The following is a 27,208-nucleotide window of genomic DNA, read 5'->3' as shown; positions in this document are numbered from 1 at the left end:
GCTTAAGTATGGTGAGGGGATTCATGAAGTATTTATGAAATATATTATGAATCATTGGGTCTGTGTTTTCCCCCTGTATTTTAGGCTGTGGCATTTGCTTTTTAATAAGAAAGCCTCCGAAAATAGAGGCAGAACTCTTTATATTGCATCTTTACTGGTGTTTCTTAATACTTAAAGCTCCGTGTTTACACATGTTTTAACCCCTGCTCACACTGCCTTCACACAAACAAGCACACAGACACACAATTAAACTTAGTTTCTTTCTCTCATCCTAAGTGTTTCTAATGAGGGAGCGTGCCAGAAAGAAAGGGAAAGTCTTTTTGCTCTCTGAGCGACCAACAATTTTGCCTTTTCTCTGGTGTTTTTGAAGCCTGCAGTGGAATCTGGCTGCGGCCTTGATCAGAATTACATTGTGGAAGATGAATTAAGGTTTTTTTTTTTTTTTCAATTATCCCAGAGGTTGGCCACCATTAGAGCATCAGCCTATTCCTGCAGTGAGACTAAACTCTTTAGTTTTGTTCCCCTCATCACCATAGAGCACTTGTTTGTTCTGCATTGTCTAGCTTTTTGTACATTGTTGTCTTTGTACATTTTTTATTCAGAAATGATCTGTTTCACCTAACACATTCTCTGCTTTAAGTGCTCGTATCAAATGGAATTCCTGATAGAGAAAAACGCGGCCTGTTTAAAGTGATCAAATTACTCGTTAAATGACTGTATTTGCTAGTTTTTAATTTTGCAGCGGCGCTTTCATATTTTAAGCTACTTTTGCAAAATGAACAGCAAATGATTGTTTTTGGTTATATCATTCAACTTCTGGGTGGAATAGACACTGTTGTTTTCTGTACACTTTAGTCTTTTAAAAATCTGCTCAAGAGGTGTAAACAAGTCCTCTCTGTTGGTCTCACTTGGCTATTTCTCATAATTTTTTGAACTACTGTTGTAAATTCCAGTACAAAACCTGCAGACTCCCAGGAAACGGGTAAGTGTATTGGGAAGTTCAGGAGGGCACATGTTGGAAGGGCTTTGGAAAGGGGCCTTACTGGCCTCATCAGCATTTGAATGTGTTCTGGCTAGTGAAATAACAAAGTATACATAAATATATAGAGATAATGATCTGGCTAAGTCCCTGTCTGTGCTGCTGTATTCTTATGCTAATGAGCTAGCCATTCAGCGCCAACAATGGTCACATTACAAGAAAAGGCAAAGCACTGAAGAAGATAGTCTTCTGTGTGCATGTCCACTGACGGACGCGTACACGCACATGCTCAGCAGGCCCGACTCCTCTCCCTTTGTGTCTAGGTTTTTTTATTTTTTTTTATTACATTTTTCAATTTTAGATAACACTCCAAGAATAGACATCAAACAAAAATGAATCATAAATCGAGGTCAGGAGTGAGCCTCTTTCCAAAGCAGAGAAAGGGTTAAAAGTGAAGGTATTTCTTTCTTTAAAAAAGGATGGGAAGACTGATAGGAGAGGAGCTCTTCTCAGCAGAGGGTTCAGTGAACCATATGTAGGTAGCCACAGGCTAATGGGCCGGTTGGTCCCTGGCTTGCCAGGTATCCTTCTATGCACCCCCCCTCCACACAGACTCTCTCCTCGTCATCCTCCAACACTCACCCCTCCCACCTTCACTCTGTGAAAATCCCTCCTCCACTTTCCTCTAATCTCACCTTTTTCTCTGGTGCTGACCCAGGGAGGCCCACTTTATTCCCCACTGCACGCCAGAAGCCAGCGTTGTGATCGGAGCTCGGGCCCCTGTGCCGGTTCCCCCTCTCCTCTACTCTCTCCTTGCCCTGGCTGCCCGCCTCCCCGACGGCTCTGCTCTATTGATTTACTCCTCCAACCAATGCTGTCTGTCTCTGTTTTGCACCACCAGCACCTAGGTCCCTCATCTCTATAACCCTCCCTCTTTCCCCATTTTCTCTCTTTCCTTCTCTTGCTCTCTTCTCTCTTTCTTTCCATACTTTCTTTCTCTCCGTCTCGCTTTCTTTCGGTCCCCTCCTACACAACCATGGGCGAGGGGAGAAACCTGACAGAACATGAGAGAAGGATGGGGGTGTGGTAGGGGATACAGGGCCTTTGATTTTTCATTAGAAGCGCCTCCATATTTTAATATTGGGTTTAATCGGGCCCTCATGCCTTAAAGAAATAACCATTGAGAGATGATCCCTTGGCCTTCAAAAAGTATATGGTGCTTCTTCAATCAAAGCCCTCCTCGAATTTGCTCTTTTGTTTGGAGTTCACTGGCAACATCCCCCCTCCCCTTGCTGTCTCTCGACCTCTCGCTATGTGGGTACAGTCGTTAGGCTTATTGACTGATCTTGGTTGTACTTAGCAATAGAAATGACTTTGACAGGGAAATACACCACTGTTATCACAGAGGTAAAACCATGAAAGGCCCCTATCAGAATAGTGTAACTCTCCTCCACCAGCAAACAGCTAGGTATCCCCCCCCCAGAGATAAAATCTTGTTTAGTTGTGGTCTAATATTAAAAAGATGATAGATTCAGTCATACAGTGTCAAAATGGGAAACACCTTTTTTTTCTTCTTTTGAATTAAGTTAATAAAGATGAGTTTTTTCTTTCCTTTTTCCTTTTTTTATTTTTATTTTTTATTTTTTACAGTTGTTCCTGACCATATTTTCTCTTTTTTTCTAGTGCTGTCAGATGTTTTTGAAGCAGGTACTATCTGTAACCCTAAAAAAAAAGTCTCTTCACCTCATGCCTGTTTAGATATGTTGCAGGCTTATTTATTACCTTGCTGTGGTTGATCATTCACCTGTATTTGTGTTTACGACAACTGCTTCCGTGAGACTCCTTCAGGTTTTTCATGGAAGTGGAACACAATGCCATGTGCGTAGAAGCCACCAAAGCACCAACCTGTGAGCTAATGAGAGGCCCCATGCTGTTATCTAAGGCTCCAGCTTCTCTACCACTGCTGCACTTTTATTAGGGGAAAGAACACACACTGTGCTGCCGTTCACATATGTTGCATGCGTACGTTCTCTAAAGGAGGCTTCCCCGGGATGCAAAGGCTCACAGAAGCCTCCCGTCTTACATACAGTAGCCCTTGTGCACACGTATGCACTCACTCACACAGACACACACACACACAACAGACAGAAGAAGTGGAGGATCCGATTGCACCAAAGACCACAGTAAAACAAAAGGCACAAATGACACCCTCCTGTGACAATCCCAATTGTAGCCGCTTGCCTTTGTCTGATAATATATCAAATGCGTAAAAAAAAGAGCTTACTTAATTGAACAACCTCTCCCAATTTGTTTGTGTTAAAGAGAAGATGATTCGAGACAACAATTTGTATGTGTGTTTTCATTTGTGCTGCCTGCATGCATGCGTGTGCGTGTGTGTTAAACCCCTGCCAAGCAGAGATGCATTATTTAAGATGCTGTTGTGATACTTGTGCCTGCTTAAAGGTCTCGGCTTCCTTTTAACGCCATGCCGCATCAGTCCACCTCTGCCCCCACTTGGGGAAGCGGAGCGGGACCTGCTGGCACTGGTCCACACATCACCTGGGAAAATATCACAGCAGGGGGAGCAAAGGAAGTGATTATAGATAACCTTTGATTTTAGCACACATTCTTGTGAACACAGAGACATTTCATTACCCCACTTTATTGTCATTTCTGTGATGACGTCGTGAGATACTTATATTTTTCAGATTATATAAGATATTTTAGTGTTTTTAGGCCCCCTTTTTTTTGCTTTTAAGATCATGCCTCTGATATGTTTCCACCTTCTTACAGCAAGTATGACAGTATAGGAAAATAAAAGGTTGGATGCCAGTTTAAGGCAAGCACATGGAGCTGGACATGAGAGTTATTAAGTCTAAATTTGGAAATGCCCAGCCGCTCTCCTACTGGTGAAAAAGTCTGTAATGGAACGTAGAATTGTAAATTGAATATGGTTAATTACTCTCCATGCTACGCCACCAGCCGTGTGTGCAGGGTGAAAAAGGAAAAGCTTGGGAAAGTGGAGGGAAAAAGCGTGTGCAGAGAAACTTCAGGGCCCCTCATTACACTCTGCCCCTGGGTATTTTTACACCTTTTATTTCCCGTCTAATGAACTGTTTACATTTTTCAGCTTTCCAGGCGCCACAATTATTTGCGCTTGTCCTTGTGTCACTCGTTGTACTGGGCAAAAAAGCAAGGAGGAGAGTTGGAGGGCATTGGAATGTGTTTATGAATCTCAGTTTATTTGATTTTAATTATGAGGATTTTTTTTTTTTTAATAAACGGGAAACTTTTCCTTTACATTACAAAGATGACGATTGTTCATTGTTTTACAATTATTGATACATTTTCTAGAAATGGACGTTTTTAAGATTTACTTTCTTCTTCCTGGACCATGAAGAAACTTAAAAAAAAACACCATATTTATTTAGACAGTATATATCCACTCATGCTCATACACTAGAAAGAAATTACACTCAAAGAAAAGATCCATATATCAGTTATAATTAAATAAATATCATTTACTGTTCAGAGGATTATGCCAAACTGATTAGCATATCTGATATGAATTGTTATGCATGCATATGTAATTACATTTTGATGGGTAAAGAAGAATCTCTCTCTCCCTCTTTTTTTTTTTTTTTTGTCTTCTATCCATGTCAACAGAGGTAAAACGTGTGTTTTTGACAGGACACCAGCACCTCCATCGCTGCATTTGACGGGATGCGTAGAGTTTTAAAGGCAGGCCACTTTGCATAAAGTTAAGATGTACCTTTGTACTTTTCATGTGTGCTTCCGGGAATAGAAGCAAATTCTCACCCAAGATTAAAAAAGTGACAAAAGACAGACCTTTCAAAAGGATTAAAAAAAGCTCTTTTTTTCTTTTCTGAGCAATAAGGTATCTTCTGAAAGCTCTCATTCTTTTTTGTATTACAAAGTCTGATTAGTTGGTTTCGTCTTAAGATGCAGAGCTTAGTCTCCACATGCTGTAACAAGAATGAGGCAGTTTCAGTGAATTTTCTTTATAAAATACAAGATTTTAATAAAGAACAGGTATCTGATATCTGCTTTCCTGACCTCGAGAGTGATCCTAATGGCACTTAACAATTTTTGCTGAACATCATAACTTATAATAAAAATCTGTCACTGAATGAAGCAGTCAATATTGTACAGCTGTTTATGTTTCACATCAAATGGGATGGCAGTAATCATTCAGGAATCAGTTGTTTTCCAGAGGGGGAATCCAAAAACTGGAGTGTATACTGTACAGGGGAAGAAGCGGCAACACTTTCATTTCAGTGACATTCTCCATTCTTTATACTTTTCTTTGTTATCTACGCCGTTCTCATTGCAGATATGCTTCATACATTCATCTGTAACAAACAGCTATTTAGAAATACCAAAAAACCCTGCACATGGTTTGAAGGCGACATAAGCCTTAACATTCAAATCAGTGCTTCTCCCAGGCTTTCTCGTCTCAATTACTGGTGAAGTCGTCTTTCCCCCTAAGTTGCACTGCAGCTCTTTAAGATGTAACTCGACTTAAATGAAATATGTGGGTGTTTTCCCGGCAAAAGAATATGTGTGTGTGCGTGTGCCTGCTGTACAAGTGTGCATGCCGTCTTCAGATTGATTCTTATTGTCTCTTTCTGGTTTCACTCAAACCTGAAATGTCTTTGAATGTCCTGACAGCAGCAGTGACCACTTGTGCAGGAGATGAAGTGTTAAAAAATGTTGAATATGAAGTAAAAGTTTAAAAATTTTTGTATCTAGTTAGATGTGATCACTAATAATTTTGTTAATATATATATTTTTCTTCCTCTGACATTTCAGTCAAGGATGTATTTAGAATAAAGGAAAAAAAATGTTATTTATGTCACCTATATTATCCACAGAGCAACATATATGTGGTATTTATTTTAATGATGAAGTGTCAAGAAGGTAATTGATTTGCAAGCAACTGTGAAAACAAAATCGATTTACCTTTTTTTTTCTTCTCTCAGATACATTGGAATTAGTCGTCATATAATTAAATGTTGTAACAATTATCACAAACTCAATAGCAAATAATTGTGCCAAGTGTTGAATGACACAAATACAGAACAATTGTCAAAACATATTGAACAGCACATTTTGACATTGTGCTCCTGTGTAATGTGTGTTAGGAGGGGGGGGGTGTTTTATTTGGCTCTGTGCTGCCGATATTCTCCTTTACACACAGTAGGCGTTCTGTGGTTAGCTTAGGTCCCCGTGGTTGAGTATTGTTTGGGTGCACTCTTTATCTAATGGGTTTTGTGGTCTGGGTCAATCAGGCCCTCCGTCTAGTCAGTAATTACTCCAGAGAACTGTGGCCCTCACCATCACGATAATAACAGCCAAATCACATCAGCCATGACTTTCCACTCAGTGCTCCAGATTATGAGGAGAGACAAATAAAAAAAAAAGGAAAAAAAGAAAATCAACTGGCTCGATTGTGATTGGTTCCAAAGTTATTTCAATCAGGGAACTTGATATGATCAGTCTTGAGGGTAGAATTGTCGTTTTTCAAGTTTGGTTTGTGCTTTTCTCATGGCAGGTAGCATCAAAGTACTTCATGCAATAGCTTCTTCAAACTTTTACTGATAATAGAAAGATAGTGAGAAAGGATAGCCTACTATATTTGAGGGAGAAAAAAAATGTCCCCACCAGGTAATTGGTGTTCCTCCACTGATTCCATGTCTTTGTTTTATTTGTTTAGAGTGGAGGACTAAGTAAATATAGAAAAATAGAAAGAATCCGTGTTGAGAAAAAGTGATATTTTCATTCCTATGCTGGTGTTTGTCTTTGATTTTGCCCACCTCCTGCAGCCCACCTAGAAACCCTGTCAAGGCAGGGAGAGAAAGCGAAGGAGGCTTAGTAAACACTTTCTGTGTCTGCTGCTGGTGTGTATTTAGTTTAGAGGGCATGCCAAGAGGCTGTTTTTCCATGGGTCGGGCGTCTGTAAACAAGCGGTACAATGGCAGCCCACTCTTCCACAATCGGAGGTGGCACACTCTGAAGTGTGTATGAAATGTGTGTGTCTGAGTGTTTGTCTTTTTGGGTGTTTTTTTTTTTTTTTTTTGGACATGGCATTCCCTCTTATTCTAGCCTATCTGGAGACAGAGAAAGAGAGAGTGAGAGAGAGTTTGTGTGTGTGTGTGTGTGTGTGTGTGTGTGTGAGAGTGAGAGAGGCAACCCCAAATCCGATGGGCCGCCAATGGGTGATGAATTATTCCCTGTCTGAGTCTCAGCATTGGTGTTATCACAGAGCCTGCCACTGCACTGGGATGACAGCAGTGACAGCCCCCAGAAAAGATTTAGCGCTGACAAGTGATACTTCCTCATAATACATCTCCCTGGCCCTCTCTCCTCTCCCCTATCCCCCTGTTCCACAGCCTCTCCACGCGCACACGATGAGCTTTTTTATCCCTCAACTTGTATTTGTTTAAGTGGGCAGGGTGGGGGGCTCTTTGCCACCACTTCTGTGGCACAAGTGCAGTAGGTACTGTAGATCACCTTGGAAGGAGGCATGGGCACAAACCCAGACATGCTTGTTGTCAGTACATGTGTTATGGAGGTACACACACACACACACACACACACACACACACACAAACACACACACACTGAGACACACTCGCACACATCCACACAACCTGCATGTGTATGACTCAGTTTGTCACCGAGTTCCATTAGGGGGCTCTCGTGCTTAAGGAATGTGTGTTGTGTTTTTGCATCAGCAACAGTACTAAGCCATATTTCCCCTCTTGTTCTCTCTTTTTGCTCTCCTCTGTTTCTCCTTTCTCTTCTTCTTCTTCTTCTTTTTGTCCTTCTTCCTCATCCTCCTGCCTCTGCAGAAAAGGTCACGTATTGCCTACAGTGATGAGGTGCGCAACGAGCTCCTGGGGGATGACGCCGGCTCCTCCGAGAACCAGGTGAGGTGCTAATCAGGGGCCCGACCGACTTCGGTGTGGGTGGCTGACTGGCCCCTAGGGTGAAGAGGTGGGCCCCTCGTAGGGGCCGTCAAGAGCCTGAACCATAGTATTGACACCAAGTCAGGCGGAAGGAACACTGTTTAATGCAAAGCTGGCCTGTCAGTGAGTGGGCTCAGGGAATGGGACCAGTGTCTGGCCAAAGCCAGATTGTGACCGACGCACACACACGCACACACCTAAACACAAACACACAATCGAGCACAAATTTCAATCCAAAAAGCCGGGCCTCTCCACTCCAACCATCCCACAGCTGTTCTCCAGCCGGGTGTAGACTTAGGCCGGCAATAGATCCTCCATCAGGGTCCACACACTCATACATACACACACACACACCACACACAGAGTGTAAATCTTCGTCTCGTCTTTCTTTAGACTGCAAGGGTGGCAAACCTGCACAATGCAGATACTCAAAATGAACACGGCCGTGGGTTTTCATATTTTTCACAGCTGATATAAAATATATATATATATATTTTCACTTCCTAAATATTATTTATAATAAATATAAGCCTTTGATGAAAATAAAAAATCCCTAATTCTATTTGACAACTTAGGCATTTAGATCTATTTTCTATCAACATATTCACAATTGGTTGATTGCTTATTAAAAGATGAGTGTTTTGTTTGAATATCAGTTCAGCCTGTTGAATTTAAGGAAAATAAACACAAATGAAGACTACATGAGCAATTTCCAGTCATTGTCAGCAATTTCTACAGAAGGATAATTCACATCAGTTATGAAAGTGGCAACAAAGAAGAAAGCAATTATCTCAAATTGTGATCTTAATTGCCCAAAATATGCCACATGTTCCTTTAAACATAAGTTGATTTAAATAAACGCAGAGCTGCATCAAAACAGCGGTACAGCAACAGATTCAGCAAACAGCGTTTTAACATTTAAGATGCACTTACCTATTGCCCACCTGCACAGCTGCCACTCATGCAGCCACTCTCAACTATGACCAAACGTCTTTTGACTAATTATATATTGCCTTTCAGCTGTCAACTTGCAGGGGTTACCGTGTCTCAAGGCACACACAGTCACACACTCTCACATGCAAATAAACACTTTGCATTTGCAGACGTGCACACTCAGAAAGAAAGAAAGAAAAAAGACAAAGATGAATGCTCAAATGCATATATGCACATTAAGTCCCACAGTGCTTTATAGTATATTTAGAGGACTCACAGCCAAGCAAAGCTAAATAAAGTTGTCTGTTTTTCTCCCTATTACCATTTCAATGATGACCCATGAACTGCACATCTTAGAAACATATGTATCGTGAGCCAAGATGTGTAATTGATATGCATATTCCTGGCAAATTAGCGAGACACAAAAGTGACTCTGACATTTTCTGCAGAAGTTGGAAGGAGATTTGCTGTCAGAAATGTCACGTCTGAGACACTGATGGGTCCTATCAAAATTGTGTCAAAGGAAAATCTGAAAAAATGAACCACATTTCATTTCAAATATTATTTCCCTTTCATTAAAAATTGATTAATGTATTTAAAAGTAATATTTAGAAATCTGGAATTTGCACATCTCAAAGAAAATTGTTGAAATAATAATAATAATACTCCGTCAGTGGAGTTAGTGTTGTGGAAGATATTATAGGATGATTTTGGAAATTGCTTTTATATTGCTGTAATTATCAATTAAAAAAATTATCAAACAGTAATTATATTTATACTATATAATTAAATTGTATTGCTAAATTAATTAATAATGTGATTCTTTAATTGGGAAAAATAGGTGGTTGAATATGACATTTAAAGCTAAATCTTTGTCTTTCTTCTTAATTCTCAACATGATGTTGTAAATTATGACAAGAAATATAAAATAAAGTAAATCTCTGTGAAAAGTATGCCCATGGTATGAAATATATTTACATAAAGAATATTACTCTTTGTGAATTACAGTTATGATGCACTTTAAAAAAAAAAAACCATCAAATTGCTTTTTCTATACCAGTGTTCATTTTATTTTATTTTTTCATGTCTTTACCATTGCAATACTGTATAATGTTTAACACAAACTATAAATTACTGAAATGTGAAAAACACAGTAATAACTGGCAATAATGATGTCTGATGTGAAACTTATAAAAATTACAATTATATATCTAAAACACACACACACTGAGAAACACAGAGAGAGTTCATGCTGGGGTCAAAAGCAAAGTAAACAGATGATATACATTTTCCCTTTTTCTCCCAGGTGCCGTATTTACCTCATTTTCATTTTAAAACTTGGAGATAATACTTGTTTTGGTCTTGCTGTGAGTGGAGTACTCGGAACTTCAGGGTTTTTTATCTAACGAGACGGCGGTGATAGGAGAGGGGAAAAGATGGTGGGGGCCGGGGCAAGTCGGTCAATTTAATTCCTGACGATCTGAAAGAGGTCAGGATCATTTCATATAGCCCTGGCTGAGCAGATCATTACCAGTCACAAATCTGTTGGTTACATGGCAAGGATTTATAGCTAAGTAAATAGGGAACCGTCATAAGTTCTGAAAATGGCGTGTTGGCCCTGCGATAATGGCTAAAGGACGATTTAATAGAGTTCGGCATTTATTCGTTATCTGTATGCGGACAGAGACTGAATTGGCACTATCACTCGTTTTTTTAATAATGTGGTAGGCTACCATTGCACATTTTTTCTTTCTGTTTCCTCTGCATGCAACACACGCACAAATGTTGGTGCACACACACACACACACACACTTCGATGCCACACACACACACACACACAAACAGAGGCACCGCACACAAAGCAGCAAGTGCACACACATTTTTCACACACGAACACTATACGGAATAGTTTCGATTTCAGTCACAGCAGAAGGCTTGGCCACAAGAGATTGTGCTGGTTTGAGCCGGCATGGACCAGATTTTACAGGCTACAAAGGAAGCAGATTACCACTTGTATCGAATTCCGTATTGGATAAGAAAAATCTTTTGTTTGAAAAAAAAAAAAAAAATTGCTGATTATCATAACAGAAAAATTGCAGCAGTGCAATTTTGAATACTGGCTGGCATCACAAAAACACAAGGAAAGGCGCTCATGCAGGAGTAATTATAACATTTACAATATTCTGTATTTACTGCTCTGTATCTCTTGAACAACGCGAGCATCGTTGGCTCTACTAAAGAATGGATGCCAAAGAAAAATAAAGCTAAACAGGAAGAAACAAGAAACACAGCTCAACATGGCCCTCGTATAGTTTTTACAAATCCTCTACGAGGACTTGCAATCAGTCAGGCAGCACAAATGAGCTAGAACAAGTTTTGTTTGGTACCCATTGACTGATGGCAGAGCTGGGGTGAGGGATCGCAGGATCTGCTGGGTTTTGTTCAAGCCCTAAATAACCACATCCACCGTGTAGTTTTAAACTTTGGCCTGTTCAATAATGCATTCTGGTGGGGAGTTGCTACTTAAGTTAGAAAAGACAGTTTCCACTCTAAAGTGCGTCTTCTTACTGCCGACATTTTCAAGGGTAAGAGCTCTTTAGAAAAAACATGCAGCTATACTTGTTTACCTCCCACATTACAGATATTGACAGTATTTTATTTGCAATACTGCACCGAATCATCATGGAAATATTTTATCATTGGGGGGGAAAAACAAAAATGAACTATTTTCGAGGTGCCTCTAAAATTACAGTGAGAAATGCTGTGACAAATGCAGGATTGTAATATGTGAAATGCTTGATATTTTTGTGTATGTGTACACAGTGTAGATTCATCTTGGGTTCGTTATTATGACAAATTTCTTTGAGTGTGTTTATCAGTGGTGTAATGTAGGTAGAGGACACAAATACATACTGTTGTTTTTTTTTTTATTTTGTTGTTGTTGTGTCTTAGGATTTGAATAAGAAAAGTTCAGATTTTAAATGTTTAATTCTTTATTCATTCTGGTCTCAAGTGCTGGTAGAAGGAGATGATGCTGTGATTTATCTTAACGTGAGGATGCCATTTTTTGACTCTTCCAGCTTTTTTCCCCCCTAACTTTTTTTTTTTTTTTTTTTTTTTAAAGTTGGGAGTTTTCTCTTTTTATATGATACAAAATTATTCCAGACTGACAAAATTCAAAGGAAACAGTAAATGTAATAGTCGTCCTGAGCCCCCTTTTAGATCTCCTCATCTTTAATGTTGGCCAAGAAACGTGGGAAAAAAAATCACCTTTAAAAAGACTTGCATGTGAAGAAATGTGTCCTTCCTCTTTTTCAGCCAAACATGTTGCATTCCCACGATAAGCCCCAGCCTTCTCTCTCCTCCTCTATAGCCCCCACTTAAGAAACAGGCCTGGGAAGCAACCTTTTTAATTGTCACGAGGCATAATTAATAGCAAATCAAATTATTGCCCTCCCTCAAATGTGTGATTCATTATCACAGAGATGCAAAGGCTTTCCAGGACAGGGAATAGGACTAGCATTTCTTATTTACTTCACTTTAAATTTGCTATTCTCTTTCATCAAAAATGTATAGCTATGCTAAGATTCATTTTTCATGATCTGTGGCTGTCCCAATAATAAGCCTCACTGTATGTGTATACAATGGTAGTAGCCTCACATGACTCTCTCCATGCAGAATCTAAACAGCATCTACCTTTACTGAGAAGCATAAGCTACATGAAATATTGACAACATATCAGCGCTGATAAACAGCCGTACAAATGGAGTGGCTCAGCATTTCTCCAGCTCAGTTCCAGTGGGCACATATTTCTTTTCATCCTTTTCCAGAGAATTCAGCAAAATGACAGATACAAAATATTTTAAACATACTGCAGACTATATTTTACTCGTTTTTTTTCTCCTCTTGCTCTATCAGCTTCTGTGATGTGACTTCCTTGATAATGTTAGTTGATACTGCAAGTTGAGCGATCCATTCCCTCTCCTTGTTTAATGTGACAGCGCCAGGACTTGATCTTTGTTTGTTCAAAAAAAGTCAGCCCGAGCGGCGTGTTTAGCTTCGTTTAATGTGTTTGTCTTGTGATTTCCAAATGCTAAACATGCAAACAGATAAATCGTCAAGGTTAATTCTGTACCCAGCCATATAACTGATCTTCTTCCTGCCATGTTTCTTGCTTTTTTTTTTTATCTCTCCTTCACTCTCTCCATCTTTCTCTCTTCTCCCTTTTGCTCTCATGATGCAGTTGATAAAGTTACGTGAAGAGGTAAGTGCTTCTCTGCTCTAACAATTTAAATTATCCTTTCCTGCTGAAATTTCCATTTGCCCTCCTCTCTCCTGAAGAAAATTAAAATCATCTCATTTGGACGCTTTTTTTTTTTTTTTTTTTTTACATGTCTGATTGAACAGCTTAAATGCCAAGCCAAAGATAATGAAATCACTGATGGCCAGTTTCTCCAGTTTCCCTTACCTTAAATATCAGAAAGTAAAGATAAGATATTATTTCTGATATGCCTTTTTGAAGAAGAACATTGAGGAATGAAGCAAGGCTTAGAGTAGCACAATACGGTTTAGAACTTGATCAACTTCTTAGTTTCAAGAGGGAAAAGCAGCTCGTAAGATTCACTGTCCCTTAATTTTTCTTGAAAGGGGCCAAATTAGCTGCTTTCTGCCTTTTGTAAAGATCTGGATTAAGGTTATCATAAATGAAACAATATAGCTACGTTTGTGGATGTGAGTGATACAAGAATGTAGGTAGATGCACTTTTACTGTCCACTGTACCAATGCATTGACATTACAATTATTCTACAGTAGTCATCAACTATCAATTCACAACATTTTATTGTACTAACATGAAACGTCATGTAGCGTACTGAAAGTCTATCAGTTCCGCGTCAACTTGTTCAAATAAAACGTTCGTCAGTTCAAACAAACAGGTCAAGAAACATGTGAAATTCCTCAAACTGTGAGCGTTTAGATCCTACTAATTGATGAACTTGATGAAAAGATGAAGTTGAATTAATGTAAACTAATGAGTTAGCTTGCATAGCTTAGATGGTCAGCTAACAAAACTAGAAATCCCATCATGTGGTTTTGTTGAACCTAGCTAATTGGCAGTAGTGATTATTGTATTATGTATGTAGTTTTGTTACAGTGTCCTGTGTCAGGCTTCATTAGCGACAGTTGGTATTGTTTTCCTTGTATTGAGGTGAAAATGAGGCACTGATGCCTCAAGAGAAATTATGGTTTCTTGGACTTTTATGTTGATGTAAAATATGTAGCAGTAACTCCAGAGATACTCCAGTTGACATGCTCCGCTCATAAATGCAAGCTCCCTTTGCAAGTTGAATTCATCTTTGAGTTAAAAAACAATTGTGGCAAATCTATTATTGCACTGCCATGACAACCTTTACATTTATTATTGTATCTTCTACTCCTTGGATAAGCCGTGTGAAAGGCTTCATCAACACTAAGAATTGATAAATCATTATATATACATTTGCTAAATTGCAAGAATTGCCAATAATACTGATTTGCTAGATAATAGCTCCGTGTGTACGTTTTACAATTACAATTTTGATCATCCTGTAGCTGGAGCTTTACATTGTAAATGTCATATTTTAATTAATACTCATGCGAGAGCTTTTCTCTAATTGAGGCAGATCTTGTCAGTTTCTGCAGGTTACATTATATTCTTGTCCTTTGAAGCTCGGCTGAACTTATTTGCAGGTGTACTTACAGTATGTTGTTAAATGTGCCTTTGACTGAGACTGTATACGTTCAAGAGGGTTCCCGCTGAAGCTGAGTAATTCAATTCCTATCAAAGCCTCACCATTCACACCTATCCATAATTTAGAACACCAACCTGGCCCAGATGCCATGTTATCGCACTTTTTTCTTTTATTTAGCTATACTTTTGTTTCCCCTTTTTCTTCCCACCTTTTTTGTGCATTTCCTCCTAGCCTGAGGGTCAGAAGACATCCTGAGTTACCTCACCTGTCTACCCTTTTTGGGATGGCCCGATCTATGTAATCGGGTTTGATTCTGCGCCCTCTTCGCCATTGTATGTCTCCATCGCAGTCTCTTACCCTTCTACTCTTCCTTCCATTTGAATCAAAGGCTGGCACAGCTTATACACACTTAAGCCTTGCTTTTAAAAAACTATACTTTTTTTCTTCCACTGAAAAACATGTTTAAATATTTAGCACCCATATTCACAGCTGTTTGACACTTGTAATTCCTCGTCTTACAAGTCCCAAACAAACGGCACAGAAGATCACACAGTCAGTCTGAATCACAGCTGTCATCATTATTCACTTTGACTCTCCCCCACCCTTATTGAAATAATAAGGAAATCATCTGAACTTTGGAAAATGGTGATAGTAACCGCCTGTGTTTGATATTGAAAAAAGGCAGGAGAGCGAAAGAAGAGGGGAGAGATTTCTTTTGAGCTACAGCTGCATTGTTCTGGGGCTCCCTGTTAATAACTTACAACTGAAGAGTGTTTCTTGACGCAAAAAAGCACAACAAAAAAACACCATTTTCGTGGTTCCTAAGAAGATCTTTGTTCAAAATGTAGGTGTCAGATGAAAAGGCATACATGCATAGGCAGAAATGGGGAGGGAGGGGGGTGATGGCATCAGTGCACTCACAGATGCACAATATTTATCATATATTGTATTTAAAATCCTTGGCTAGAAGGTTCCAGATATGATTTTGACAGGATCCCCCCTTGTTTCTCTTAAGTCAATTAATGGCAGAGCTGAATTGCAAGTCAGTATTTCAGCTTGAATAGGCGTTTGTGAGTGTGTGTCTTCGCCTTATTCTTGAGGGCTCCCAATAGTTATATCAGAACCACAGGGTCAAGCCTTGATATGGGACATTGTAGCACAGTAGGGGCTGGCAGCCACTTTACATCTCCCTCGACAAAAACGCTGACAAGGATATCTTAACACTTTGCCTGCTAACTGCAGAGTAAAAAATCGCAGCTGTTGTGTGTGTGACATTCGTATATTGGAGCAAAATTGCTTTCCTGGAGAGTAAGAGTCACCTCACTTTAGATTAAGTTTGTAGACGTAATCTCTGTATCTTCCTCGACTGTGAATATGTAGTGTAGGATGTTTAGTTTTAATTGTACATGTTCCTTTTCATTATTTTTCTCGGTATCATCCTGTGTTCATGGCTGGATTGTTTCATTATTAGGGCCATCACAGTGTGCCATTACTGGATTCTTAGTGGCTGAACTCTCACCCTTTCCTTCAGGTTTTGTCACCGTCAAACTCGGGGCGCATTATTCTAATGATCACACACACATATATACACCACCAGTGCCACCACTAACCCCCCTACCCCCCCACCCCACCTCACACACCCACCCACCCACCCACCCACACTCACCCTCCCCTCCCCCCGGCCCTAAAAGAAGACAGAACGGGGGAGAGAAGAGAGAGAGAGGGAGAGAAATTCAGGAGGAGAAAGCTTTGAAGTGGCTTTCCATCGCAGTGAGTCTGCCGGCCGTCTCCCCGAGACGTGTCACCTTTGCCGAGAGGGAATAGGAAAATCACGTTTCGAATGGTAATGATAACATACTAATCACTTGAGCTCTTTGAAGAACCCGGGGAGTGTGCTACTCTGTCAGTATCCCCGGCTGCCTCATGCTCCCAGGCACACACAGGCAGTGCAGCCATGGTCTAGGTGTATTAGCTCAAGCATTGCATGTCAATACCTCCCCTCCATCTCAGCTGATCCATAGGGGCTCATTATAGACCAAGCTTGGTATCCATTTTCTCCCACGTGCACACTGCCACCATCTCCGCATCTTCCACACCCATGTAACCCCTCCCCGAAAACCCCTACCACACCCTATACACCAAAAAACATACCACACCTTGCATCCTATCCCACTCACCATCTCCTCATCTGTTTTCCTCCTAGCCCATTTTACCACCCATCCACCCACCCACCCATTCTCCTATCCCTCCATCCTCCCCCTGCCCTCCCTTTAACTATTAAAAAGTATCTCTGCAATTTTAAATGACATCTGTCAGCAGCGCAAAGAAAAAGGAAGCGAGGGAAAGGAAAGAGTTCAGAGGGAGTTTTCTCCTCCCTGCTCTTTTCCTATCCCTCTTATTGTCAAACTTTGAAAAGCATGTCATTGACTTATTTTTTTTTTCCTCCACATTTTTCATTTCCTCTGAGTGATTAGCTGGTACATGTTTTGACAGCCCAACCAAAACTAGAGATTTCACTTCTCCCCCTGTCCCCTTCGCTCATCTGATGGGCATAAACCCTTGTCAGAGAGGCGGTTGCCATTCATCGGGTTGTTTTTGAGTGTCAAATGTGTTACATCTGATCGGTCTCTTAACATAGCATATTAGAAAGGCCATCAAAACCAACAACATTCGAGTAAACATTTAAGTCTTCCAAGTTTATGATGTTTATGATCCTCTACTCTGAAAGCTGTATGGATTTAATGAAAAGTGGGTCTTAGTTTGGACTTGTACATAAAGTGTGTCACTGCAGTGGATAATATGGGGCTGTATACGCTTGAAACTATGTTGTTTACATGTTAGATAGGTGGCAGAAGTATTGCACTCAACAAACATGAGATAAACAATAAACCTTACTGACATTACACAGTAGTGCTGCCTAATGAAACAAATTGCAATGATGGGATTGCCTGCCAGGAAGTGTTGTGTAGGTAACATACAGTAACCTTGAATTACTATAATTAGTCTTTCAAATAAATTAATACTTGAATGGAATTTTGCAAAAAAGTGAAAATAATTCATTTTAACCAGTCGCAGTTTAATCAGTCATTAGAAGAAACTTGAAACGTGCATTATGATGAAAGAAAACATGTGCATAAAATAAAGCAACTTTAATGTAAAGTTTAATATCCAGGCACTACTTGAAACAAAGAACGATCAAACAGATACCGACCTTGATTAACTCACTTGTTATACAGTACAACAGAATCTTTTAATAAGAGCCTTAGTTTATTAGATCTCGGGAATCGTGTTGAAATCATACAAGATCAAAAGAACAGAATTTAACTTAATTCAGACATTTGAGAGTCACCACAACAGTCACCAGTTACAATCCATGGCCATATGTGTCATCCTTTTGAAGAAAATCTGACACGAATGTCCAAAACATGGACAAGCTCATTGGAAAAAAACAGTGGGGGAAAAAATGCCACAGTGCAGTCTAACGCAATCTCAACCAAAGCCAGTGAGATCAGTTATAGTTAGTGAGCCTTTTGTACCATGTCATGAAAAATACAATGTTGAAAAAATTAAAGTAGGTATTCCCAGCTGGTTTCCTCAGTAAAACAGTTGCCAGTACTCAGTGACAAATTGACTAACTGTAGCTGCTGGTTGAAATGAAACTCAAGGTCCCCCGATGACAGTGATGACAGTGGAAAGAATGTGTATTTAAACCAAACAGAGAAACATTCACGACATCTTCAAGTAACCTCAATTAATCACTCACAGTGTGTGTACAAAAACTCAGTAAAACTCCAGTCCTGGTGACACTGAACAATACAAAATGTCAATCACGATACATGGTGTCAGTTTAGGCTTTTGTGTTCATGTGCTATTGGTTCTTCTGTATTTAATTCTATTTCGGCATGCGAGCTGAATCAACTTATTCAAAGTGTTTAAGCAGCTGATAAAATATAAAAATCGTTCACCACAGCTTTTTCTTATACGCCAGTCAGAAAACTTTATTTATCCCAATGGGCAATTCAGTAGCGTACATAGTAGCCTACATGTGTATGTGTCTGTAAAATGGAGCGTTAATTGGATATGTGAACACAATGAAATACTGGAATAATGGAAGATTTCTATGTTTGAGAGCCCTAAGATGGACCTCAAGGCCATCAGTCAACAGATCAGATCTTTTCTTGCCTTGCTTGTCAGACATAAATTGTTAAGCTATAGAGGAGGAACGAAAACCTCTACCTCTCTTGGTATCTGAGGAACTGCTACCAATTGATATGTGTACACATGATATTAGAGACCCAGCTAACGCCTTGATACTCACAAACATCCACTTTGAAAAAATGATCAAATTGCCTGTTTAATATTTTATGCAAGACATCTTTTCTTGAACACCTATGCTCTCTGAACTCCATGTTTTCAATGGACAGGCTTGTCAATTGTTGAGCGCTGTGAGTAAGCCATGGGGGGATGCAGTAAGTCATGCATCATGAATTACTGTGGTCTACTAATGTGGGTAAACAAAAAGCAGAAAAGAAATGAAGTGGTTTTGTGTTGGGTCATTATTACTGCATTGTAATCATGTTTATTTTCTAAACATTTAGGACATTGATGATTATTAGGCTTCATTTTTTTTTTTTTATTATTTCAGATGTTTTACACTTTATGTTACAGTGCTATCTGCAATTTAGGCTAGACTATGTTGATTTTGTCTTTCTTTCGACTGGGAAGCTTCAAATTGAATTAAATTTTATCTCAATTTGCACCTCACTGCATTAACTTTTCCCCTGTGTGCAGCAGAAGGCTGTGCTGTGGAACAATACAAGGCAACAAACCTCAAAGTAGTTCTTGTTTTCATGTCCAAGATGAGGCAGCAGCACCTCTTACATTGTCAGCCTCAACATGCATATGCTTGATATTCCATCAGCATATAACACATTGTCATCCATGAAGGTTATTGCCAACCTGGCGGTATTATGTTGTCGCTGTGGATGTGGTCTGTCTGTTTAGGTGACAGTGTTGATGTGTTTCTTTGAAATGGGTCCCAGCCCTCTCAATCAATTTTTTGTGTTTGTTTCTCTGGCTTTATTTATTTTTTTCTCTATTTGTTGCAGAGAGCACATCTGTTGGACAACACAGAGAAGCTGGAAAGGTCATCACGGAGACTGGAGGCCGGCTACCAGATAGCAGTAGAAACCGGTACGTATTCTGTTTAGGATTGGGTTTTGGAAGGAAGTGGGGTGGTGGTGTTGGTGTTGGGTGGGGGGGTTCAAGATAGTGGTGAGGATGAGTGAGAGACGGCAAATTGTCTTGCTCATATGTGAGGTAGGTGGATATGTGTGTTTGTGTGTGTGTGTGTTTGGGTGGGGTGGGGGGGGTTATAGAGGGTGGTTGGGGAGGTTTCGGGAAGAAAAAAAAACCTCTTTCCTTGACGCCTGATGACATTTTCGGGAGCACATCAAAGGCAAGCCGGAGAGAGAGAGGGAGAGAGAGGTGTACCGGCGACAGATCGGGCGCCGCTTCTCCTTGCTCTGCTCCCGAAGAAAATTCATGCATCGCTATGGCTGTGTGTGTGTGTCTGTGCATGTTGTGTATGCGTGTGTTATGGGTGGGTGGTGGTATGTTTTTTTTTTTTTTTTTTTTTTTTCAGTTTTTTTTCTTCTTCTTTTTTTTTAATACACAAACAGACAGGGGGTCTATGAAAATAAACAACGTCAGCGTTCTTCCTGAAGTTCTTAATTCAGGGGTGCAGGAGGAAGAAAAAACATAATATCACTTTCTAAATAAACCATCCAAAAAAACACACAAACTCCTTTTTTTCCTCATTATCAAGGATGGTTTTTTATCTTAAAATAGGAAAAAAGCTCATTGGGATCTTAAATAGATTTAACCAGTTAGCATATTTTTTTTTTCTTCCTGTCTTCCTTCCTGACAGTCACCACATTATTGAGGCACAGTGTATTCCTCAGAGATGTATCAAAGCTCATTCTTGAAGTATCAACCAGCTTTCTGTGGCTTCCGTTGTAGTTTTGAAAAAGTTTGTCAATTTACACTATAATCGCGGGGTGGCTGGCGTGTGCGACATCGACAGATTTAATAATTCAAGTCAAGGAAGGTTCGCACACAGACCACCAGCTTTTGATGTTCTCTGTAACTTGCATTCACAAATTCATAAATACAATCTGCATTCTCTGCTTAAAAATGTTGATTCAAAATGTCTCAGATGATCCTGCCGTTATCCCGGTTTTTCGACTGTGTCAAATTCTGCGACAGCCGACAGATTGTTAATTCCACCCAGTTGTATCTTTCACTAGAGAGGCTCGTTTTGATGTTTCGCCTCACAGCTCGGTTGGTGTTTAAGAAGTGGGCCATGGCTTGAAAGTGTTCAGCACCTCCTGGGCCCAGCGGTTTCTCCAGCCATAGTCGGCCACATGGCCCTTGACCCCGTGTCACCGGTGGCCGTCTCATCCACTGTGTGTGCGGCGAGCTAAGAACAATACTCGTTTATCCTGCCTTGGTCCCACACACTTGGCTTGGTCCACACCAGCTGTGGGGTGTGTTTGTGGTTTGGTGGGGAGGCTTCGCCCCTGCGTCTTTAATCCATGACCCCTTCCTTTACTCTGCTGTCGATACCAACCCTCCGCTCAGATGCACAACCTGAAATGGCAGTGTCTCTGGGTCAAACCAGGAATACATCTGCACAAAGAACATAGATACACTGGCTATATGCACTCTTCCACTAGACTAATTACTATATATGCCAAGTTCTCAAATCCAGCAAACACACACAGGCACAAACATTTGGTAACCATATTTATCCACTGGGCTCATTTGGTTTGACAGCGTTGGCCATTCCATCCCAAATTCAGTAAAGTCTTTAATTTAGTGTTGTTCACCCATCACAAACTATATATTTACTTCTGTGGTTCCTCAGCGGCTCGTCACAACACTTCACAGACATCTTCATGAAATCCTCCACTGTTTAGATCATAGTCCTGCCACAATTCTTCGAGTATTGAGACACGCTACACCAAGAGCTGGGATTTGTCTGTTTACAAACGCTAAATAGTTTACTTTCATAGTCCAACAAAGGCTTCATTTAGTAGTAAGACTTCGTGTTGTTCCTTCTCTTCCACACCAACAAATACAACAGAATAAAATAAAGAAGTGCACCGCGCTTTATTCATGCACATTATGAAAATGGCATTGGCAGTTGTTGAGGAAGAAGCTTTGAGTTTTCAAACATAGAGGTGTGGCATCCATAGACGTAAAACAAGAATAATTACGAGTGTTAAATGTTTTCCAATCGTACGCTCTCTAGTCATACTGTTAATACTTTTCTGGCCACTAACCTCAAGTCTCTTCAGACATCTAAGCTGCACTTTTTTTTTTTACCAAGAGCAGTTTAGCATCATTATTTTGCAGTAATTCAAAGTTGCTTTCTCTATCCACAATGACACAGTAGCACTTAAGAACTGTAATTGACCAGTGGGGGAAGTGGAACTAAAAGACATTTTATTTCAAAGAGATAGATCCTGAACAAAGAAATAGCGTAGAAACTCAGCTTTGCCCCCTTTTCTCTTCAGTGTCGACAATATATCTCTTAATGACCAGGAACAAAAAAACCAGGATGCTTCTAGGTCATATTTAAGGGTAGAAAAGAGCACTCTTAGTTCTAAGAAAAGATGGATCTTCACACAGTACCATTTTATCAGATTTTAGCATTTTTTTTCTACCATTCTCAATGTCTCCAGTGTATTTAGCGAAAACAAAGACTTGCCAAAAGCAGTGAGGGCCCTCAGAGGAGTATAGAAGAGACTCTTTGGACATGCAGAGCTATTTACCACACACACCCTCAAGAACCAGGGTCCTCTGTTTGTCTCATAAATAAAGTATAGAACTTCATTAGTGGGGAGCACTGACTTAAAAGCCCAGGCATAGCAACAAGCAGACATGGGGGCTAGCCCAGTTAAAGAGGGCCCTAAATAAAGAGGGAGGGCATGCAGTTAGCCAATTTAAAGACATTTGAGTCAGGGGCATTTGAAATGCCCAAATGTGGAGCCTTGACTGATGTTAAATCAAAGACATGCCACATTTTAGTCCTTCCCTCCACAGTTGAAGAGATTTTGAATGATTTATGATTGCTTGTTTAGAAATAGCCAGCATGTCAAATAAGACATCTAAGTTGCAATGATTAGCTATTCCACCTTTTTGATTATTATTCATTGAAGGGGAGAGAGTTGAGTCTTGGTGATCGACAGCTTGTACATAACGTGGCTAAAAAATTGTTGCAACAAACTTAAATGTTCTAGTTATGGTAATTAAAATTCACTGTTGTTTATCAGCACAACTCTGATGACAGAACTGCTTTAAATTAAAATTGCTTTGTTGTCTATATAGATGCCTTCTGCTGATTGGACTGCGTGCAGTTGTTTTTCGGACACTAATAATAATTGGAAATGTAAAGATACAGATGCCCTGGAAACTATACAGAGAGATACAAAATCATTATAGCTGTCGCACATTTAGATTTTTAGAATTACATTCAACATGAAATATACAGGCCTTTAATTCTTACAATCATGATAGTCAGTCACCAGTTGCTACGAATGCATCTCAATGGCAATATTTACAAATTGTATGACTCAGTGAATTAACTGGCAAATGTGGAGTTTACTTTGAAAATTCATCCCCTTTATATTTGTTCAGCTGACACAAATAACTTAGCTATGGCAGCAAAATGAGCCGCTGAAACAAAGACAGACACAGACAAAAGCATTGCTGCTCTGCATTTTAAAGGTGGCCAGCAAGAGGCTGAGAACACTTCTTAGGCAAGTGTTCTTGGTGTTTAGGGGCCTGTAATCAATCCTGCAAAATGAAAACAGCTCATTAGGGATTGATTTCAGTCCCGTTTAGATAAGCAGAGAGGGTCGGGGCCCGGCCCCCAGGGGCCCCAGCCTAGCCCAAAGTTCACACCATGCCAGGTAGAGAGCAGCACCGCAGGCTATCAACTTTATTAGGATGGAGATAAGCTGATTAGACCTTGTCAATCAAAGGTGCCAGTGACTCAATCATGATCCAGGGGACTTTTGCTTTCTGTCTCTCCCCTTTTCTCTCCCTTCCCGCTCTCACAATCTCCCTCTCTTTTTTGTGATAAATCATTGAAGCGACCAACAAAGTGGCAGCCATCGCTGGGCTAAGCTAAGCAGCCCTGCAGTTGTCACCAAGGCAGACGCGTGAGGACCCTGTGATGATGTGACGACTATATTAAAGAGTACATCAGTTTGTTTTAGAGCAGTTTGATTTTCAACTGCAGTGGTATTAAAAGGGAGAGGGGGGAAAAAAGAGGGGAGGGCGAGCACGGCGTCGTCATCGAACATGATTTCAGTGGCAGAGCAAGGGGTGCTGGGACAGCAAGAAATAAATAGATAAATGACAGAGTGACGAGAAATAAATAAATATGTTTTTGTAAACATAAAAAAAAATCTTCATGGCTCCCTTTTGAAGCTGAGCGTGGCTTTGAGTCTTGCTGAGAGTCCATGGGCGCTGGAGTGGCCCAGTAACACAGCACACGTTTGTCCCGACTCTCTATCTCTCCCCCTCCATCTTTGTCTCTTCCTCTGTTTCTCTCCCACTCGCTTTATTTCTCCCTGTTCCCTCTAAAGATCAGACTCGATGATTCTTTTGGTGCTGGGCCACCAAAGTGGCGCTCGCTCCTCAAATCCATACGCAAACACTTAACAAATTACATAATCGGTTACATTTATGAAGTGATATTTAAAGCAGACTCTATCATTAACTCTTGACAGATTTTATTCAGTTATTTATTATTTACAATTTTAATTTAATCCTAATAAATATATAGTGAAATATTTAATGTTATAATCATATTAACAAACAAATAAAACCAGTGAAAATGGTCAAAAATTTTTTTTCATACATATAGAAATAGATATAGGCTATTCCAGTTCATTTTTTATTCTTTTGGACAAAGTAATGTTGAACTTTTTTTGTCAATACTCATACAGTTTGACTCATCAATTTTATTATTACTCTTAATATATATATATATATATATATATATATATATATATATGTATATATATGTCACTTGTTAATACACCAGCTTCACACTTGGGGTTAAGGATTTTTTTTAGTTACTGTATGAATGATTTGTAGAAATGTATACAGTATATATACATTGTAAATCTTATTCTTGTTAAAATTTGAATCTTTTCTCACTTCTTTTCTATAGTTTATTCTCTCTGTACTACAATGTAGTTTGAATATTTTAAGATTCTCTTTTTCATTCCCCTTTTTAAAAGGACAGTTTGCTAAAGTGGATTTCCATGAGGTATAGCATAATAAATCACTTTTTTGTAGGCTGATACAATCGGCATGTTGCATTGTGTTCAAAAAGAATATGAAGTTATTTGATAATTGTTTGATTAATGGAGCAGAGATCTAGGACTTAAATATTTCACAGCTTGAGTTTTCAGCTCTGGAGAAAGGAGGGCGTAAGAAAAAAAAAACGATTTTAAAGGAAAAGTATGTTTTCCTATAGCTATTTAAAAAGAAAATAATTGTTAAAAACGCGCCCCAAAATTTTGCCTGAAACCATATTTCCTAAATATATATGCTTCAATGCCTAACATCTTGCTCTCAGAAAATCTAGCCGTGGGTGAGCTGTTTATCGGTAAACCCCCGGTGGATGAAAGGCGTAGCAATAATGATTTTTTCTCTCCTAATCGGACCTTGTCAGCAAGGCGTCTTATCGTGGAGAGGAAAATGACACCGATCCTATCGAAGAGCCTGGAGTCCGAGTCGGCGGCACGTGTCCCCCCCAATCATGGCTGGCCATGGCCCAGCCATATCTAGCGCCGCCACAAACGGCGAGCGACGCTTTTTTCATGTGGACTTCAAAAACGTTGCGAGTCATTAAAATTGCACCCACGTTCGGCAGCGGGGATCAGCCGCTCTGGAGCGAAAATGGGATGTGGGAAGAGGAGACTCGCTAAATGTGTTAATTCCATCCTCACATGTTTACGGCTTAATTTTAATCTGTTTGAGGGAGGAGGAGGGGTGGAGGGACGATTGGAAAGGGGGGCGGGAGGGGCAATGAGAAAACCTCGCACTGCAATAAATCGCCATTATCTTTGACACCCTAGGACTCAGCTGTTCCAGGGATTTAGGGGTCCACTGGCAACAGTGTATATCGTAGGGCATGAAAACACTGTTTACGCTTGAACTGCGGTAGCTAAGGTGCAATCACCAGTTTCAGGCTGCACAGACAAAAGGCCTAACGTGCACAATGGCCAGCTAGCATACGGACTCTCAATGGAAGAGCTGAACCAACAGACTTCAGTATGTGTGTGCCTGTTTCCATGTGTGTGCGTGGGCAAGTCTGAGTTTCCTTCTGTATCGACAGGTGTTGTCGCAAACGTCTAAATATTAGCTTAAGTTAAGTGTCGCTACAACGATGGCAATGACTGGCGTGTTTGTGGAAAATTAAATGAACCTCACACCAAAGATGGATGCCCATCATCATTTTCCGACCAAATAACGCATTAGTGAAATCCACCAGCCACTATTCTGCATGCATGATGTCAATTAGGTCTGCACTGAGTGTTAGCTAGCATTAATAAAATTATGAGAAAATCTAATAATTAGACCTTTAGTCATTTATTAGCTTCAACAAGGCTCTCAACATAATGAGTCTCTTGGAAGTAATGATCTGACTAGAGAGCTTATTGGAGCTTTCCTGCTCAGTCAAACATGAGACAACATTTCGTAGGGAAATATACATTTTTAAATGAAATTCAAACTTGCATGTATGAAATGCACATATTTGATCAAATATTTCAGTGTTGATTAAGCACTTTGATCCATAACCTTATAGACCTTTAATTGACAGCAAATTACATCTTCACATCATTTCCTTACATTGCAAATATCAGATCCTGACCATGCAACATTAAATCAAATATATTATTTACAGACGTACTGAGAAAGCAGCATTACAATGGTTAACTGAACATTTGCAACCCAACATGCAGACCATGCAGACCTATGTAACATATAGTAACAATGTATACAATAAATAAAAAAAATCAACTTCAAATAATTCAGTGTCCCTTTGTAATAACCTTTAATTAAGTGATTTTTGTGAAGTTGTAAATTAGTCTATATTCTCAATCAAACCTCATCCAAATCATTTATTGATATAATCTAATCCTTATCTTAAGATATGAAACACCCCCCACCCCCAATTGCTAGATAGTGGTATGCCACTATATCTTAAAAGACACCTTTGTCCCCACCTTAAATCAGATTTTTTTTTCTATTTTTAGGTTACAATAACTAAAAAGATACCCCCTGCCTTCTTGCATGCAGAAGAAAAAAGTGTAGCATTGACCTCTGGCTGACACAGAGAAAGCTGAGCGAGGGAGGGGGGGTGGTGGTGGTGGAGAAAAAGAAAGCAGCAGAAAGAGCGACAGAGAGGAGAGTGCTAAGACAACAACTGTGAAGAGCCGCATAGGGTTAAAGAAAAACTGTTTCAGAAGGAAATGGGAGACAAAAG

General features: G+C 39.8%; 1 protein-coding gene across 3 annotated transcripts in view; it reads left to right on the top strand.

The window, feature by feature from the left end:
• vti1a (vesicle transport through interaction with t-SNAREs 1A) overlaps window positions 1-27,208 on the top strand; it is a 111,345-nt gene that overhangs the window by 13,665 nt on the left and 70,472 nt on the right. For 2 of the 3 annotated variants that reach the window (XM_083993675.1, XM_083993676.1), the window contains exons 4-5: window positions 7,855-7,932; window positions 19,743-19,827. In XM_083993675.1, coding sequence (XP_083849801.1) covers window positions 7,855-7,932; window positions 19,743-19,827 — 163 coding nt within the window. Of the gene's footprint in view, window positions 1-7,854; window positions 7,933-13,147; window positions 13,169-19,742; window positions 19,828-27,208 lie in introns of all 3 variants that reach the window. The other variant, XM_083993674.1, reaches the window with a different exon arrangement.

Source organism: Trachurus trachurus, assembly GCF_905171665.1.
Source record: "Trachurus trachurus genome assembly, chromosome: 19".
NCBI classification, from domain to species: domain Eukaryota; kingdom Metazoa; phylum Chordata; class Actinopteri; order Carangiformes; family Carangidae; genus Trachurus; species Trachurus trachurus.
This window is presented reverse-complemented; position numbering and strand designations above follow the sequence as displayed.